Genomic DNA, 19,648 nt, shown 5'->3' with positions numbered 1-19,648 from the left:
ACTCAATATGTTTGATAAGGATGGGACAAAGGAGACAATACACAATAGCATATGTTAGATGTTACAGATGGTTAATTCTACAGAGGAGGGGTCATTTCTTCAGAGTATACTGTCAAGGAAGACCTCATACCTTTCTGTTCCATACTGAGTTCTATGTAAGTTTAAACTTTTTTTTTCCTCTTCTCTTTTGCCTTCCCTACATTTAGTGGTAGAGTTGATTCCCTCTTTTTTACCCCCTTTGAAAACTAGGCTAAACTCTGGCCTATAGAAATCCTTCCCCTATAATCAGTTTTCTGAGTCATCACTCCTACTCTGTTTCACCCCTACACTGCCCAAATGTATAAAAAGTCTTACCTACTGATATATGGGAGAGGGAGTGTCTGTATTACCAAGTATTTATTACCTGAGTTCCTGCAGTCATATAGAGAAGCAAAAGTCACAACCTTAATAGTTCACTAGAAAACTGACCACATAGAAAACAAAACTCCACTCAAACATCCCTCTGTGCTTAACTAGGTTGGCACTTCCTATTGCACCAACTTCATTCAGTCTCCGCTGCCTATGGAATACTGTGATGTGACAATACAATGCAAATGCAGTGCAAATCTATTACAAGGTAAATTTTTAAATCTTGTAAAAGATACAGAATTTTGTGAAGCTGATGAAGATGACATGGAGACTAATCAAATCACGTGCAAAGTTACTGACAATTGAGAATCTAGCAATGGTAGGCCAGTTAACAACTGAAGACCACACAATGAACAAGGATTTTATAAGAGAATGACCTGAATATCAAATTTTTTTAATGCAAGGGAAAAAAATATATGGAGCCTTCAAATACTCTTGCAAAAATTATCCTCTTCATGATCACATTGTGAAAGTCAAACATTAGGAACAGCATTTCAGCTATCATACAATTTAGTCTAAAATGTTAACCCAAGAATCAATACTTGATTCTCTCTTCATTCTCAGAATTAGTGATTATAACTCAAATGTTAATAAGATAAATAAATCTATTGCTATTGCTTGTTTCATTTTTCAAGATAACAAATCAATCAAATCCTTTTTTTTTCTACTTACTATAAAATTTTGATCCTTTTCCTGACACCAATTATCCTGAAATAATGAGGTTTCCTATACTGCTTTGTCAGTTTTTACACTTGCAATTTGTTTTCCCCCAGCTAAACAATAAACCCTCCAAGGACAGAAATTATGAATTCTACTTTTCTTTAGTATCTGCCTCCACCACCACCAGACCATTCCCAATCACAACCCACACACCTATTCGTGGAACAGAAATCTGAGGAAAGTAAGCATGCAGAATATATTAATGGCTGAGTACCTGACTTGGAGGCTAATTCTCCTGAAGGTAAGACTGGCTGTACCACCAACACATTCTCAACATTCATGGTGGTATCCAAGGTTTCTCACTAATTACTTAGCTACAGCTCCTTTAATTCATGACATGGTGTACCTAAGAAATGAAAAGAGATTGCCTTTTAATGTGTTTTTTGTTTTGTTTTTCCTCCTACAGGATATTCTCTCCTATCACAAAAGGAGTCATCAGCGTCTCTCTCCTGGATTATATCTGGGTTACCTAAAGCTATGTAGCTCTGTGGATCAAATCAAAGTTCTTGTTACCCAAAAGTTGCCTAACGTTCTCTGCCATGTGAAGATCCGTGAGAACAATAACGTTTCCAAGTAAGTTGTGAGGAGTTTAGATTTTCCTCATGATGAAACAATGGCTAAGTGATGGGTTTGATGTGCCAGAAGGAAACTGAAATGTTACTTCTGAGTCAAGTTTCTATGATGAGAGGTCCTCAGGGGCCAGCGCACTGGGGCAAAGGCATAGCTCGGTTTTAACATTAGGATAAGGAGGGCTTGTAGCACTGATCGGTGGAAGGAGTGGGCCCATTTAAAGGGGACACTATCCTTTCACTTTCCTCTATGCAACCACTGACATTCAGGTTAATGAATAGATGTCCTTTTCTTTCAGCACTGCTATTTCCAATATCTTTTCTCCACAACCTAAAAAGTCACATTTAAAAAAAATCACTTGTGTAAATGGGTTCTAGTAGAGTAACTGGTCTCCCCTTAACCTTAAAGGACCCTCCCTACTCTCATTCCCCCCACCCCAACCCCCTGGCCAAAGGACTTGGTATGTTTCCTACACTCTTTATGGTTCTCTAGGGAAGAAAAGAAGTAACAAGGCCTGACCTTCTGGAAATTGCTCTATGATTTGGCATTATGGTGAATTACCGTTAACTTTGGAAAAGTTGCCCAATCTTGGTAATCTGACTCAGCTTTACCACTAGCCCTCTAGTACACCTCTGAAAGTCTACTAAAATGAACTGAACTGTGTTCAACACAAAAAGAAAAGGAAAAGAAAGAACAGATAAGAAAAGAAAAAGAACTTGAAAAAGAGTTTGTCAAGCTTCAGTGTACAATTTAGATCCTCAGGCTCTAGCTGCACCTACAGATTTGCTTAACCAAAGGAGACTCTGATTTGGTCATTTAAAATTTGGTCCCTAAAGTGAGAAGAACTTTTTAACTAGAGTATCTCACAATGTTTATTAAATACTACTTGGTGACAATGAAGGAGATGATGATGATGATGGTCTCTTCAGAGAACTCACTAGCTGCCATACTCTCTTCTTTCACTTACCAACTACACCTAGACTTAAGTCTGCCATCTGGTGGCCACTTCTACAATCAGCATTAGTTCTCTCAGTCCTTCCCAAGAGGCTCATTTGTGGGTTGATTTTGCAATGGTTACTTTCATCCATTTTCTAGATTTGTGTCTTAAAGGTTTAGACTCTATCTTTTAGTGGTTGTACCAACTAATTTCCATTTGCCAAGGATCCAAGTTTCATTTTTACAAAAGACTCCAGTAGCCTTCCCTCTGCCAGTTCCATCTCCCTCATCCTTAAAGACTAAACTGATTAGTGGTAGATGTTTCATGGTATTCTTCCTGGTAATTTATTTTCTAATTTGATTACAGATAATATTTTAGCAATGTGGTCCTTTAGATTTTGTGCATACTTGTGCTAGTCAGAACCCCTCATTTAGTTCAGTATCAGTGACGGAAGAAAAGATATAGTTCCCAAGCAGGTTCTCAAAGATTTCAATTATTTGTGAGGCCAACAGTATGCCCAGATTGAAGCAGGATTTAATTTTCTTTTTTTTTTCCTCTTATTGAGACAAAGGGTAGATTTTTCCATAGTCTTTTCCAGTGTGGGAATTGAAATGAAACTGATATCATGAAAACAGAAACTTTTCTAAGAGGGTAGCTGGTTAAAAGAGAGTGTATTCTGATGAAAAGCTCATGTCACAATCAATTTCATTTTCTGGCTCATCGCTTGGAGCCCCAGTGAGTACAACCCATCAGGGAGAGCCCTCAGATGATTTTCACGAGGGTGGGAACATATGTTAGCACCTCCTGTCTTTCCATCCCTAAACAGGAGGGCTTTCCTTTCCTCTCTAGCCTGCTCCTGAGAGCATATTGCTGCTCCCTGCAGAGTTAGAAAATGTGCCAACTGAACGTGTTTAGAGATTTGTGCTAAAATACCTGTGGAAACAATGTTGCCCAAGAGGCATTTACCTTGATCTTTTCAAGATCCTTTTGAAGAGCAGCTTTTGGGGGACAAACCAGATGTGCTTTCCTCCCACCACCATTCTTTTCCCTTCCCTTCTGCAGGACATTTGGAAAAGTTCACTAGGGAGGACTGTAGAGCATGCAGAATAAAGACACAGATGACTGGTTTGAAAGGAGGATGGAAGCAGTGGTGTGTGTCCCCTGGTTCCTTTTATTGGAATTGTCTGCTATTCCTGTTTGTGATTCTCCTCAAGCTTTTGGAAGGGGAAGGAAACCAAAATAGTACCCACGATCACAACAGGCCAGGGTTGAAACGTGCCATGTGGTTTCTTGCCTGAGTTGGACCAGAGTCCTGTGGTTACCCAACTGCTGAATTAACCAGCAGATGCCCCTGTGGTAAAATGTAGGGTCTTAGAACTTACAGGGGATCTTCAGGAAAAGAAAAATGAAGACAGGAAATTATTACAAAACATTTCAAAGCTCCAATCTCAAAAACTGATTCATTACAAATCAGACCTGCTGTTCTGAGGTGTATGTGGTTTGATAGGTGAAATAAGCTTACGTTAGAAAGAGTTCATTTTAAACTCCATTTGGGTGGCAAAAAAGTTCAAATTTCAAGAATTGCATCAAGTTTTAACCACCAAAAATTGGTTATTCAGGTTCTGGACATATGCAGTAAAAATGTTCTGAGCTGTGTTCTGAACTCTTGTTATATTTCTAATTTTAACTTGACTCAACATACAGAGAGGAGTGGGAACTGGTCCAAAAGCTTTCTGGCTCTGAGTCTATGGAAAGTGTGGATCATACTTCTGACTGCCCCATGCAATTGTTCTTCTACGAGCTCCAGATGGCAGTGAAAGCTCTCCTTAAGCAGATCAATATACCTCTACACCAGGTACTAGTCTTTACCATTTTTATCTTCTTTTTATGGCTCATGGAAACTGCATTATGGGGTAAAACTCAAGAGGTAAAAAAAAATATGTATACATATTTTGTTCATTTGTTTTACATACCACTTTGCACATACATGCACATTTTCAATTTGATGCCTATAAGTGGACACAGACTGCATTTTTGTACCTTTTCTCTAGCTCCTCCATGTTGACGTCTTCCAAAGTTCCCAGAGCCCACTTCACTGTGGTTTGGTCAAACAAGGAAAAATAATTGGCTAACCCACCTTGAAAGACATCAAGTCTCAGCTTCAGGATAGCATGAAGCAAGGGGAATAAATAAATAAACAAATAAGTAAATAAATAAGTGTATGGTTAGATTTGCAAATAATTTACGTAAGAACAGGAGACTATCGGTAGTCTAAGTCTAGAGCAGTGGCCAAGGTTATGCCATGCTATCTTTCCACAAACAGAAAATTTGCTGTCAAAATCACTTGTCTTGTCTAAATCAAGATGTGCAAATCTTACCTCCACTAATAAGCAACTTCAAAAAAAAAAAACCCTGTAGGCACAGAAGAGAAGAGTAAAAGTTTATTAGGTTCTGTCTAGTAAGCTAACATCATGTAGCATTAGGTTAGATTCTTTTTTTTTTTTTTTTTGACCTACATTCACCATCTCTCCCCACTCAACACACACACACACTACTATTCCTATACACACAGAAAATAAACCAAGTTTAGCCTGCAAATGGGAAGACTGCAACAGGAGTGACTGGCTCTCTTTAAATAACAGAAAGACAACTATGAATTGGCCTCTGACCCATGGAGGCAAGAGTCTATCGGAGAGTGTTCTTCCATTGGGGTACTGCTCTGATTACAAGTCAATATTGCAAGCCTAGTCCAAAACAGCCAACACTGATGAAGAATAAATTGCACAAGATGCTATAAAGACACTAGAGGAGCCACTGGATTATTCTGGGGGTGGCCATGTACTCAGGAGGAGGAAAAAAAATACCAGCTCAACTTGCAACAGTAGATACCATTAAAGGGTTTCTTGGGCTTAGAAAGTTTGAAGCAGCTCATATTTCACTGGTGACTCTTGGGCTACATATACATGTTGGGAGAAGGCTGCCTAACTGCCTAAGAGTACATACTTTTTTTTTTTTTTTTTTTGGATACTTGTAAAATTTTCTCAGTCCTTGGCCAGAAACTACATTTTCCCCCCTTAACCAACTTAAATTGAAACTAGTGGATTTTTAATTCAATCCATTTTTGTTGCTTCATGTAATTATATTCATCATTTTGAAAAGCCCACAGAATGCAATCATTTTCTGCTTTTATAAGAAGCATAAATGTTGTTTTCAGAGTTTATGTGGAACATTACTGCCTTAAATCTTGATTTTATATAGCATTATTAAATGGACTGAACCCTAATATTTATGTTGTATAAAAATTCCAAGCTTGAAGTTGTGTAATTTTGTTAGATGTTTTATGCCAGTTTGGTGTTGTTTATGTAAGTGCCATGTTGTAACTCTCCTATTTTTCCTCCGCGCGTGTCCCTCTGCAGGCAAGGAACTTCCGCCTCTACACACAGGAGGTGTTGGAAATGGGTCACAATGTGTCCTTTCTTCTCCTGCTCCCTGCCTCAGACGACGTCTGTACAGCCCCAGGACAGAATAATCCTTACACCCCACACTCAGGGTTTCTTAACCTCCCTCTTCAGATGTTTGAACTTGGTATAGTAGCTTGTTTCACCTAGAAATATTAACCCAGCCTCCTTATAATAAAATCACAAAGTTATATCTGTTCCCCCTTGTCCCAGTGGAGGGTCAATAAATCACATGACGGCTTTGGCAACAACCCTTCCTAGAACTGTGTACAAGTCTGAGAGAAAGCAAAGCTCCAAAACTATGTGCCTGAGCAATAATTATTGAAACCTAGCTAAGGCCCAATGGAGAGGAGGGACTTCTAAACAGAAAGTTCAGTTATCAGGCTGCAGTTCTTGCCTCCCCTTTGCTTTCCTAAAACATAAATACAAGAACTAATGTTTTCATGAAAAGCACTGCCCCTTCTCTTTCTTCCTCCCTTTTCTTTTTTTTTTCTTTTCTTTCCTTTTCTTTTCTTTCCTTCTTTCTTTCTTTCTTCTCTCTTCCCCCCTTCCCACCCCTTCTTTCCTCCAAATGGGAAAAAAAATACTGAAATTAAAATGTAAAGTATGTATCACTTTAAAGGGGAAAAAAGTCTATAAGTAGTGCTAATTTGTTAAATAGACTCAATTTCTAGCAGACCATTTGAGAAGTTGACAGGGTCTCCCAGGATGCAATACTGTGATTATAATGTGGGACTCTGAATGGTGGAAGATCTTGTCCTAATTTTCAAAAATGAATAGCCTGGGCCCCAGGTTCTCTATTTTTGCAGAGACCCCTGCTGCCCACTGAAAATGTGAATAGGGAAGCTTTGTCTCTTCCCCACGCTTCATTTTGTAACAGGCCAATAAGAGGCAACTAACAAGAGTTCCATCGGTTCAAATGGATCGCAGGATTTGTGGGAGTGGGAGTGACTGGGTGGGTGGAATGGAGGCAGACTCTCTTTGGACTGCTCCCCAGCCACCAGATTTAGAAACAGACAAGGCAACTGCCTGATGTCTCATTCTGAGACCTGGGCATCTGAATCTGAATTTATCTCTTGAGGATAAATGGATAAAGTCTCCCAGTTTCCCTTGCTCCAAGCAGTTTACATGCCCAAAAGCTGATGAACAGCAATTGCTATTTCCAGAGGAGGGAGAGTTATAAAGAGAAGCCTGAATCAGACTTGCAGACTGGGACTTGAGAGTACTGGGTCCTCTATTGTGTGGCGCTGGCAATCATTTAACCTTCTTGTACCTCTTCTGTGCCAAATCATTAATAATATTGGCCATACCAATCCCAAAATGCCTGAATGTGAATGTGACCATTTAATGAGTTCCCCATCCAATGAACATGTTTAGTCTATGATATAACTGAACTGCTATTACAAAACATAGTTTGAGTCAGGGTATTTCAATTCAAGTCGCTACATGCACATTAGGTACCTACTGTGGAGATTAAGAGATGAGTTAAGACAAAGGCTCTGCCCTCAAGGGGCTTTTTAGTACAGTGGTAGGAGTAAAATAAGAACATGAGTTAATTTTTAAATGATGTATAATGTGCCAAAATCTTACGCATTAAGTGATATTGAAAAAAGAAATGAAAGCACATTTTCTCAAAGAAAGTATCAAAAAGCTATATTGGAGAGGGGATATTTGATATGGGTGTTAAAGAATGGACAGGATGCTAATAAACATGGATAATGAAAGCTTTTTTTGTCAGAGGGAGCAGAATGAGCAAAGACGTAAGAATAGAAGAACTCAGAAAGAATCAGAAGAAGAACAAGTGGTCCAGTTTGGCTAGATATGAGAAATGAACTGAGGAAGTAGTAGACATAAAGCTGTATGGACAAGCTGTAGCCATACTGGGCAGTACTGTTAAGAGTCAGGCTGAGGAATCTGTTTAAGATGGATTGAAAGCAGGGTTGGGAAGATAGTTCAGAGGTTATTATAATATTCCAATGTTAAGATAGACACAAAACAAAAAAAGGAAACAAACACAGATGTAAGAAACACTGGAAGTAATCGACAAGACTGGACAACTGTTTGAATGAGAAAAGGCAAAGTTTAGAGACTTCTAGAATACCCCCATGGTTTTTAGTTTCAAAGACTGTGAGGATATTGCTGCCATTAACCAGACATACATAAGGAAATCAGAGAAGAAAATGCTTTGGGGAAGAATATGATACTTTTAGCTCTGAATATCTTGAGTCTGTAGGTGCTAATTCAACATCCAAGTAGACATATACAACTGGCAGTAAAAATGCAGGAGACAAAGTTGGGTACCAAACACAGAAATTTGGCCAATGTCTACTAATAACAGCTGAAGCCATGAAAGTGAATGATTTCCCAGGGATAGATAAATGAGAGAGAAAAGAACTAAAGAAAATACTTCACTGGAGAGCCAACTGGGAGTCCACTCTGTGTGAAATGGTCATTACTGTTCCATGATTACAGGCAAAATACATGAGATTCATTTCCCCGTGGCTCAGTAGGGAATGGGAATGATCAGTGATTTAGTATCAGTCATAATAGTGACTTGACTTGACTCTCAAGACCCTGGAGGACCAAGCCCTGCAAGTATCGTATCCTCTCTATCTTGCTTTCTGGGAGGCTCACACACTATTCTTGGGCAACCACACTTTATCCTACTGCTGTTACTCTCTATTCTACAATTTCCTCTCTTCACTCATTTGTTCACTAATTCATCAATAAATATTTAAGTAACCTACTATGTGCCAGGCACCATTCCAGGTATTGAAGTATCAGCAATGAACAAACTCCTCATGGAGCTAATAACAGTCCAGTGGGGGAAACAACTGGTAAACTAATCAACAAACATTAATATTGTAAATGTCAGACAGTAGTGAGAGCTATGAAGAAAAATAAATCAGGATAAAGGACTGGAGTGCAGTGACAGGAACTACAATTTTGTATAGGACGACCTGGGAAGGCCTCTCTGAAGAAGATACATTTGAGCAAAGATGCAAAATTTCCATGCAATGAAAACAGCAAGTGCAAAGGCCTTACAGTAGGAGTGTGCCTGGCTAAGAGATCAGTGTAGGTGGAATGTAGTAAGCAAGAGCAACAAAGATAGGAAACAATATCAGAAGATCAGCAGTGGCCAGATCATGCACGGCTTCATAGATCATGATGAGGACTTTGGATTTTACTTTAAGTGTGTTGGAAATACAATGGAGATTTTTGAGTAGTCGAGTAACATATTAAAAGCTCTGCAGAATCTGGTAGTCCTCCCCACAAAAAAATAAAAAGCTTAACTTTGTTTAACCCAACATTTTCCAAATTCATTTGACAACAACTAGAACCATTTTGGGCACGGCACCTATTAAAAACCCACAGAAAACACACCTCAGGATATGACGCCCTAGAACAGTGCTTCTCAAATTTTAATGTACATAAGAAACACTTAGAGAGCTTGTTAAAATCGATTCTTGGAGTCCCACTCCAGAAATGCTGAGTCAGTAGGGGCTGGAGAATTTGCATTTCCAACAAGCTTTCAGCTGATACTGAAGCTGCCAATCCGTGGACCACACTTGAAGCAGTACTGCCTAGAACACAGAGGAAAAGACGTTTTAGGAACTTAGAAAACTAGGGTTGTGGTTAGCAAAGGAATAGAATCCTACAGTGTCTATCTCTTTGAACTGTCTTACCTCTTCTTAATACTAAAAGCAGTATAAGACCATCAGGTACCATCCTTCCCCTATGAAAACCAGGCTATAGATCAAAGCCTGGATCTCAATAGTTCCTGACTTTAAGATGGTATTTTTTTCCTAGAGTAAAACATAACTTCTTACTCTACTGGTTCTCCGTTGTTACCATATCATTGGTGACCCAGCTGATTAATGAAGGCCATGTAAGTTTCCAGAAAAGACCACTTGATTGGGCTTGTTTCCACTGGCATACACAATCCTATTAGTCTTTTCTAGGGATCAGGAGGAAATATTGCCAGTATCAGGAAATTAATATACTCTAGTACTATGCTTATTGTACTTTAGCACCACCAGCAACAATTTTTTAAATACTACTGGGCCTTAGTAAGAACCATGATAAACTCTCTTATTTCCAAGCAATCAAAGCTTCCAAAGAGGCAGATTACCAGTTACTTCCTCCATCAGACATCAGCCTGCAGGCACTTAATAATACCGTCTACAGGAACTCCTAAGAGCTTGCTACAGTGGGCCTAGGCCCCTCGAAGAAGGACCTAAGCAATTTTTGCTTGTTTTTGTATAGGTAGGGACTTCTATATTCCATAGACAGGTCCATAGTAAAAGGTCAATAGATACACTAAGCATTCCTGAGAAAGAGAATGTTGTTGAAAATTCAATCAGAACTCAGAAAATTGTAAGAACAACATAAGAGTTCTAAGAAAACTTGAAAAGTGCAAATTATGGGAATATGCACCCTATAACAGAATAAAGTGTTATACTATATTTCAGTCTGACTTGTATAAGTCATCCCTTATACAACGAAAAGATCTGAGATTTGGCACACTGACCATGTTCCTGCCAGTGGCCCGAGTGAATCATAAATAACTTGCTAACCAGCTATGGAAAACTGTATCTGTGCCCATTCCAGCACAGACTAGATCTAGCAAGGACAAAATGATAAAGGAGCTTAGCCCTCTGTCTCCTGGAGTGAAGACTAGGCTGAGGAAGACCCACAAGATGCTCCTTCATAGGATTACTTGTTGGGGAAAGAGAGAGACCATCATACAGGAGGATGCTGTGAGACCTCTATTAGCAGGGCTGAGCTGAGGCAAAGTGGTACAATTGCAGACCCACTCCCCCTCCACAGCGTGAGAGCTGATGCTCCCCGACCCTTTGGATAGGAGCAGGATAGCACTCCTCTGCAGTAATAAAGTATGTGCCTAGGGAACAACAAGGATCACTATTTATGCTGTTCCCAGAAGTGAAAGGAAAAGCCCTTAGAAACTCTGTTCAGTGATGTGGTCTCTGGAGGATTTGCCTAGCCTGCACTGAGAAGGTCACCCTGCCCTGACCCTGCGGGCAGTCACAATTGAGAGCAGGCCTATGAAGAAGAAAGTTGACTTTTATCAATTTCCTTGGCTCTATGATTCCAACTGACTTGACTAGCAAGATTAAGAAACTGGGGAATTTTTTAGAAACAGTTTGAAGCCTGGTATATATTTCATACTTCAGTGCTTGGCTGCATCCTTCATTCAACAAATATTTACTGAGTTTCCACTGTATGCAAAGTACTGTGCTGGGGCTGGACATACAGACGTTAATAGGACACAATCTGCTCACCAGAAGTCTAGAATCCAGTGGAGGATACAGACATCTACACCAATAGTCCCAATGCAAAGAAAACCCTGCTGTAAGATGTAGGTTGTTGAATTTCAGAGGAAAGACACCTAATCCTTTCTTACAGAGATAATATTTGAGATAGACCCTGAAGTATAAATAAACATTCAGAAAAGGAAAGAAAAGGTAGAAAAGGAAAATCATTTTAAGCAGAAGGAATAGCATGCACAAAGGCTTGGAGACGTGGGAAAATGCAGCTCAATTAAGTACACTCTTAGTAGTTCATTGTGAAAGATGCTTAAGGCATCTGAGGAAGAGTGACAGAAGATAAAACTAAAATTAAAACAAGTAAAAATCACAAAGGGCTAGGCCATCCTAAAGCGGTTAGATTAAGTGGTTAGATTTTATCCTATGGGCAAAGAGGAGTCTTTTAAAAGATTTTAAGAAAATGAATAATATGGTCTTACTAGGTTTTAGCAACTCTATGGATTGCAGGAAAACAAAAAAAGGACTGAGGCTAGAGGCAATGAGACAGTTAAGAGACTGGCCCAGGTGGGCAATGATAAGAACTCAAACCAAGACTGCCATAGCAGGGGTACAGAAGAGAAGGCAGAGGCAAGAGGAATTTAGAAGTTAAAATCAATAGGACTTTGTGACTGATTTAATGTGGTTGGAGAGCAAGATGGAGGAGCCAGAGAGTCTGAATAGGGTGCTGAAATGGATAATGCTGCCATCTACCAAAACAGGAAATAAGAGGGGAGGAACAGGTTTGGGGGGAGGGGAGAGATGATGAGTTAGTTCAGTTTGACAAATGATGAGTTTTGTCTGAGGTGCCTGTGGGATATCCAGGCATTGAGCCTAATGGAATCCAGGCCACAGGCTTATAAGAAATGGCACGGTCTCAACCCTCATTCCTAATGCCCATTTTTCATGATTTAGGGTACCATTCCTGAACTCCAACATCAACTCATTCACTACCAGGAATCTTTAGAGAGGCATCTTATGCCCAGGTTCCTTCTGACACCTTGGCAAAGAATCACGGAACTAAACTGACCCTAGGAGGTAATCTTGTTGGTTCCTCAGCTTCCAAACTAGGCTACACGGCCCCGATTGATTAGGACTTTATTGAGTTAGAGATCTTTAGGAAGAATATTCTAATCTCAATCCCATTCTAATATTCTACCTACTAAATGCCTCATTCTTCCCAGGGGGATGTGGTAGGGATGTAAACAAAAATTTATTTTATATCTGATATGTGCCACATGTTATGCTGGGCACTTTACTGCTTATTATTATGTTGTTTTATCCTAGGTAGACATTATTACCCCTGTCTTAGATATGAGGAAACGGAGGCTCCCAGGGGTTATATGCCGATTATGATGAAGGTAGTAAGTGGCAGAACTATGATTCAAATCCAGTTTCATCTGACACCTAAGCCTGAGTACTTTCCACTCTACTATACTCCTAATCTCACTTCCAGTGTCGGTGCTAACGGCATTTTAGTCTGTCACTATTTTATACAGAAAAAAGAGAGAGAAAACACCACAGAAAATCAGTCTTAGTCTGTAAATTAATAACAAATCATGTGGTCTGGGATAATGCATTTTTGTATCCTTATACTATTTTGCCTGTAAAATGCATGTGATTCACATTAGAAAAAAATTAGAAGCTTCCAGTCTATCCTCCCCTTCTCAGTGATGGCTACCAAATGTATCATTGCTAAACCACAAAAGACTATGTTAAAGTAACATTTGTTAAAGTAACATTAAAGGCTCTGGCTAAAAACCACTAGAGCGGGAAAGTGAAGCCCTGTCCTTGTCGTTGAAAGGTCCTCATAGCTCACTGTGGTGAGTGGCACGGGTGGTGTGGGCACTGTGAGACCACCCACTGATCCAAGGCTCTGACCACAAGGAGACACAACAAGAGAAAGTTGTGGACACCCTGGCGTTCTAGAATTCAGATGGGACCGATAGTATTTCCTTTAAAGAAATTCTTCAGTGCCTCTCACTATCTTCCCAGTCATATTTTAGAAAGAAGGAAAAAAGCCGATTTTTTTTTTTTTTTTTTTTTTTTTACAACTTGGTTTGGAAAGGCAGACTGTGAGACACTTCACTCTCTTCACTCTCCAGCCAAGAGAGGACATCTGTCAAGTGCAAACAGGATATAATTCCTCCTTGAAAGGCATAAAGACACATTCAGGGAGCTACAAGGGTCAAGAGTAAGCTAAAAAGTAATGGTGACTCTTTCCTGTAGAGCGGCCAGTAAATAGCACAGACCTGAAGTACACCTTTTGAAACAGGAAAAGCAAAAGCACCTTCAGAAAAGAGGATGGAGGGAAAGAGGAGACTTTGGAGGAAGGGTCTGCTCTCTTCAGATCAGGGTGCACATTTTGTTGTTGTTGTTCATTCAGTCAATAAATATTAACTGAGAAGTTATAATGTTCCAGGTTTTGAGGAAATAAAAATTAATAGGAGACACGGTTCTTGCCCACAAAGAAATCAGAGTCTAATACCAAGGCAGTCAAGTAAACACATTATTACAGTAAAGCAGGATCAGTGTCCTGATACATTTAGAAACAAGTGGTCTAGGAGCACAAAAGAGAGAAACTAATTCTGCCTGGAGGGAAAAAGGTGTCCATGAAGATTTCACTGAGGAGAAGATATTTAAACTGAATTTTCAAGTATCAGAAGATTCTGACCTGAAGGTATTGGTAAAAAAAAGGGTATTGGAGGAGAAGGAAATGGCATGTTCACAAGCATGCAAGCACAAAAGGATCTGTAGTAGGTTCAGTTTGACCAAAGTGTAGGGTCAATGCAGGCAGAGGGTACAGGGTGGTTGCATGACAAAAGATATGACTGAAGATAAATTAAAATCCTAGATCTCAAGGAGCTTGCTTTATAGTGATGTTTGGATTTTATCCTGAGTCAAGACGGAGCTCTACAGAGGTCTGTAACCAGGGAAAAGCATGAAAAGTAGATCATTTGGGAAGAGCTCAATAGCTTGTCATTTAATGAGATCAGTTCTTCTGTCAGACAAGGAAGTGTTAGAGCAGAGAAAGTGAGAAGGAAGGATCTGACACCAGAGAGAAGAAAAAACCCCAGAACCAAAACTACTTGAATTCAGAAACACTGCCTTGAAATGGTGCACAGCTGGAATAAGGACAGGCCACTGGAGCCCTCACTCCATTCTCCTCTACCACTTCAATAGGAGGAAACACAAACAGAGCAGGTTACCCTTACACTCATCTGAGTTTCATCCTGAGAGAAAATCAAGTAAGGAAGCAGGCAGTGGTAAGATGGGAATTGTACGGTACACAAAATCTCTCAATGTGCATTAAAGCAGGGCTCCCTCAGTAAGGTGTATAGGTGACCAGATGCCCCATTTTGAGGTATGTGGTTTTTGTTTCCCTAAATGTCCAGGTCTAGGTCTCAGGAATCAACAGCAAAGAGGCCCAAGGACAGTAATTAGATGTTCTTCCTAGAATTCCTCACCAAAGAAGCCAAAATAAAAATGTTTCCATTCCATAGATTTGTTGAGTTATTACAGTCTTATTTCCAAAGCACAAAACACACTGATACAGGTCAGAGGCACACAGAGTAAGTGAGGTTCCTGGCGAGTGAGTCTGCAAACTCAGCAATGGCCAGGAAGAGACTGGTACTACACTAGTCTGAATTGGGATGCTTTCCTCATCTTACTGGAATCTGAAGTTACGGTATATGATCAGAGCCAGTCAGAGAAGTGTGAAACATCGGATCACCTCAGGTTGCCTGCACCAGGCTGAGTCCCACACTCCTCTCTCCCTCCTCCATGATAGAGGTGAAGATTAGACTGTTTCCTCTGGGCTCTGGCCCATTATCTTTTAAGAGAGGAAGGCGAAGACAAAAATGGTCTATCGAGCATTAGCTCCATCATCCTTCCAGCGGAGCTGAGGAGTGGAGAGGCAGGAGAAGAATCAAAACTCATCATACTAGGTCTTTACAGACATTTTCCAGCCAGACAAAAGACAAAACATACCCTGAGAAAAGCATGCCTTGTATCTTCTGGGACTTCTGGCCTTGGAAAGGAACATGCAAGATACATACTGGAAATCAGACATGGCAGTCAAAACTAGGTTTCAAATTGCTACTTGCTTTTTTTTTTTTTTTTTCCTTTAAAGTGATAAGCAAACTTACTCTCCCAGTAGTAGCCCAACTTTAGGGGCTGAACATAAACTGCAACTTTAGCCGACTCCGCTTCCCCATACCTTACCAGGACTTGGTAAACCTTAAAAGGGAATACTGTACGACTAAAGCCAGACAACTGGCCCCTTAAGAGCACATTTATAATTTATTTATGGCCTAATATTTTCCACTGATAGGATTAATAAATCATGTTTTCATTCAACTTGTTTTCTCTGAGGTATGAATTTCTCTATTTTGATACCAAATCTTAACATGTGTTATTTTGCTTGTCCATTTTCCAGTTCATTTTTGCAGCTACAGGGAGAAATTTATTAGTCTGTATTGCCGCCTTTCTGCTGTTGTGGAGCTGGATTCTCTGAATACCCAACAGTCCCTGAGGGAAGCAATCTCAGACAGTGAGGTTGCAGCTGCCAAACAAAGACACCAGCAAGTTTTAGATTTCATTCAGGTAACAGTTTGTTTCTTCTGAGGTGAAAGGGAGAAAGAAGGGACATGGTGGAGGGGATGAGGACCAAGCCTAAGAAAGAACAGCAATCTGGTCTAATTTAAAGACAACCACGTGCAAACAGCCTGTTGATTTGGTTGAAATGCGGAGCTCAGGGAAATGTGAGTTTTTATACAAAGGCTTAAGAAAAAGCTACAGATCAAACACTGTGTTAATAAGAGCTGTATCAGCCACTGTGGTAGGTAGCAGTAGTCTCCCATACTGGAGAGAAAAATCACTGCCAGAAGAAGTAGAGATCAGAATATTATCCTTACCCAGTAGCCCACTGATAATTCCAACAGAGAGAAAAACTGTATTAATTAATTCAATATCCCAGAGAAAAAGAGAAGAGAATGACCCATCAGTTTATGTTAACCCAAATTCAGCTGGACCTAAGATTCCTCATTCTTTGGACTTCTTTCTGGCAGAACTGACACTTTAATGTGTAGCTACAGAGGTTAAAAAATGTGTTCCCTGTCCATGGTCTTTTCTGGAAAAGCCCTATGGTGACATCTTAGGGTCTTGAGAAAGGGGTACTGATTACTCAACAAGAGAATTTGGATCTAGTCTGAAATTGCCCCTAAATCCCTTGGACAAATCTTATGATCTTTATGCCTGTAGTAACCCAATTCACAAAATGAATATACAGTAGCCCCCTCTTAACCTCAGGGGATACATCCCAAGACCCCCAGTGGATGCCTGAAACTGCAGATAGTATCTAACCCTATATATACTATTTTTTTCCTATACGTACATACCTATGCTAAAGTTTAATTTACAAATTAGGCACTGTAAGAGATTAACAATAATAAAATAGAACAATTATAACCATACATCGTAATAAAAACTATGCAAATGTTCTCTATCTCTCTCAAAATATCTCATTGTGCAAATTTAATGCCTCTTCCGTCTTAACTAAGCACTTATCATGCACTGTGCCCATAACTTTTGCAGTTTGAGGTGCAACAGCAAAACTACAAAGAATTTCTTTTCTTTCAATTTCACGGAATGAAGATTCATTCTTACCACAGATCTTAGCAACTTCACCATATATTTTTTTTTCTTTCCTTATTAAGTCAAGAACTTTCACCTTTTCACTTAAAGGAAGAACTTTGTGGCTTCTCTTTGCCATAACCAAATTGCCAGCATCACTACGTCTTGTGCTTTGGGGCCATTATTAAGTAAAATAAGGGTTACCTGAACACAAGAACTGCAATATTGCAACAATCTGATAACCAAGGTGGCTACTAAGTGACTAATGGGAGGGATACGCTGGACAAAGGGATGATTCACGTCCTGGGCAGGACGGCGCAGAATGACAGGAGATTTCATCACACTTCTCAGAACAGTGGCAATTTAAAACATATGAATTATTTATTTCTGGAATTTTCCATTTAATATTTTCAGATCTCAGTTGACCAGTGGTTACCAAAATTGCAGAAAGCAAAACCATGGATAAGTGTGGACTTCTGTAATAGCAATAGCCCCATCATAAATATCACTTTGACATATATTCAGGTCAATCTAATAAATATTTGTTGGACACCCAGGTGTCAGGCACTGTAAGGGAGATACAAAATTGAATTACACATGGTCCCTGACCTTAAAGCATTTAAAATCCATTAGGGTAGACAAGAAATGTGTATAAATACTATTTGTAAAATGAGTTAGGTGCCAAAAGAGAGGTACAAAAAAAAAAAAAAAAAAGTTTTGTGCCAACACAAAGAAGTAAAAATTTACCTACATTTGTGGGTATAAAAAAGTTGTCATAGAGGATGTAACTGATGCCTGAGCTAGGTCTATAGGGATAGGTTAGTCTACAGTGAGGAGAAATAGACTAAGAGGCAAAGAAAACGAATAAACAGATAAGGCAGAGAGAGCAGAAAAATTGTATCTGGGGAATGATGAGTAGTCAAGATTAGCTGGGGCATAAACTGAGTAAAGGACAGTAGTGAGAAATTAGGTAAAAATGAAAGTAGCAATGAGATCAGATCACACAAGGGCTTTATTAAAGGCCATGGTAAGATATTTGTACTTGATTCTGCAGGCAATAGGGACCTGGCCAAAGTTTTGGAGAAAGTCAGTTATAGGATCTCACAGATGTTTAGGACAGATTCAAGCAGGGGAGGATATGCCTCTCATTCGCATTGGTATGGCCACACTGGCTGTTTATAGTAAGTACTCATTCTCACTGGCTACTAAATAATTTACATATCATTCCTAGATTTAAGGAGAAGTAGACTAAAGGCAGGGAAACCAGATACGAAGCTATTGCAACCCTCCAGGCAAGTAATGAGGACCTAAGATGAGGAAATGCCGTGAGCTTTGGGCAAATAAAGTTCTCTAAATCTCAATCTCCTCATCTGTAAAACAGGGATGAAGATAATAATAGTGCTAGCTCTCAGTGTCACTGAGAGAATTCAACAAGGTAATGCATGTAAAGCATTCACTAAAGTGCCTGCACATGATAAGTATGCAATAAATTATACATTCATTCATTTATTAATTAATAAGAAGGGAAAATGCTTTAAAACATGATATGCAAGATTGTGGGTTTATTAAGTACTCAGGAAGAAGATATTGTAATATGCTTGCAAAGTGTGAGCAGACAAATCCTATCCTACTTCTCTCATCCTAAATGAGATATTTTAGGTGACCTCTTAGACTAAAAAAATAAACCTTTCAAGAACTTACTTGCTTTCTTGACCTGAGAGTGTAGTATTTAAAAATTCAAAACATTTACGTCATTTATTTTATTTCCAGTAAAAGTAGAACATTGACAGGGGGAAGGGGGTGGGAAAAGGAAGAATGAAGCATGAGGAGAATACGAAAGATTGGCTTATCTTTTTCTTTTTTTTTTTTTTTTTTTTTTTTTTTAAAGGATTTTCTTATTTATTTATTTATTTATTTTTGGCTGTGTTGGGTCTTCGGTTCGTGCGAGGGCTTTCTCCAGTTGCGGCAAGCGGGGGCCACTCTTCATCGCGGTGCGGGGACCGCTCTTCATCGCGGTGCGCGGGCCTTTCTCTATCGCGGCCCCTCCCGTCGCGGGGCACAGGCTCCAGACGCGCAGGCTCAGCAATTGTGGCTCACGGGCCCAGCCGCTCCGCGGCATGTGGGATCTTCCCAGACCAGGTCTCGAACCCGTGTCCCCTGCATTAGCAGGCAGATTCTCAACCACTGCGCCACCAGGGAAGCCCTGGCTTATCTTTTGAACCCAATGTAAGGAATAGTGGAACAGAGTAAGAAGAATAATGACTAGAAGACAATTAGCATACATTTTTAGTCCTGGATCTTCTACTGATAAACCTTGGAGTACTGGACAATTCATTTGATCCAGGGGCCTCAATTTCCTCATATATAAAATAAAAGAATTGGACTAGATGCCTTCTTAAGCACCTAGTTGGCTCTAACGTTTCATGACTTCTTTAACAACCATAAATATTTTTAGAGAAGCACTTCTCTAATCATACCTTAAGTTCTATTTCTGCTTTATTCCACTTAAGGCTCCCCTGAATCCACTATGTTCAAACACAAGAAAGCTGACTTTCTTCAGTCTGTCACAGTCTCAAACTACTCCAAGAGTTTCTGGC

The 19,648-nt window shown here is 39.7% G+C and overlaps 1 protein-coding gene and 1 long non-coding RNA gene across 3 annotated transcripts in view; one reads left to right on the top strand and one right to left on the bottom strand.

Annotated features, from left to right (window-relative positions):
* The window catches only part of ANKFN1 (ankyrin repeat and fibronectin type III domain containing 1), a 268,161-nt gene that overhangs the window by 230,010 nt on the left and 18,503 nt on the right, over nt 1-19,648 (top strand). The window contains exons 14-17 of the mRNA XM_028164966.2: nt 1,535-1,701; nt 4,340-4,490; nt 6,052-6,220; nt 15,856-16,022. Coding sequence (XP_028020767.2) covers nt 1,535-1,701; nt 4,340-4,490; nt 6,052-6,220; nt 15,856-16,022 — 654 coding nt within the window. The remainder of the gene's footprint in view (nt 1-1,534; nt 1,702-4,339; nt 4,491-6,051; nt 6,221-15,855; nt 16,023-19,648) is intronic.
* Nucleotides 9,498-19,648, bottom strand: part of LOC103012386 (uncharacterized) — a 38,074-nt gene continuing 27,923 nt past the window's right edge. For both annotated transcript variants that reach the window (XR_009006451.1, XR_009006450.1), the window contains one exon: nt 9,498-9,677. This is a non-coding gene — a long non-coding RNA (uncharacterized LOC103012386). The remainder of the gene's footprint in view (nt 9,678-19,648) is intronic.

This window comes from Balaenoptera acutorostrata, chromosome 20 (assembly GCF_949987535.1).
Source record: "Balaenoptera acutorostrata chromosome 20, mBalAcu1.1, whole genome shotgun sequence".
NCBI lineage: Eukaryota > Metazoa > Chordata > Mammalia > Artiodactyla > Balaenopteridae > Balaenoptera > Balaenoptera acutorostrata.
The sequence above is the reverse complement of the archived record's forward strand: the minus strand, read 5'-3'. Positions and strand labels throughout refer to the sequence as shown.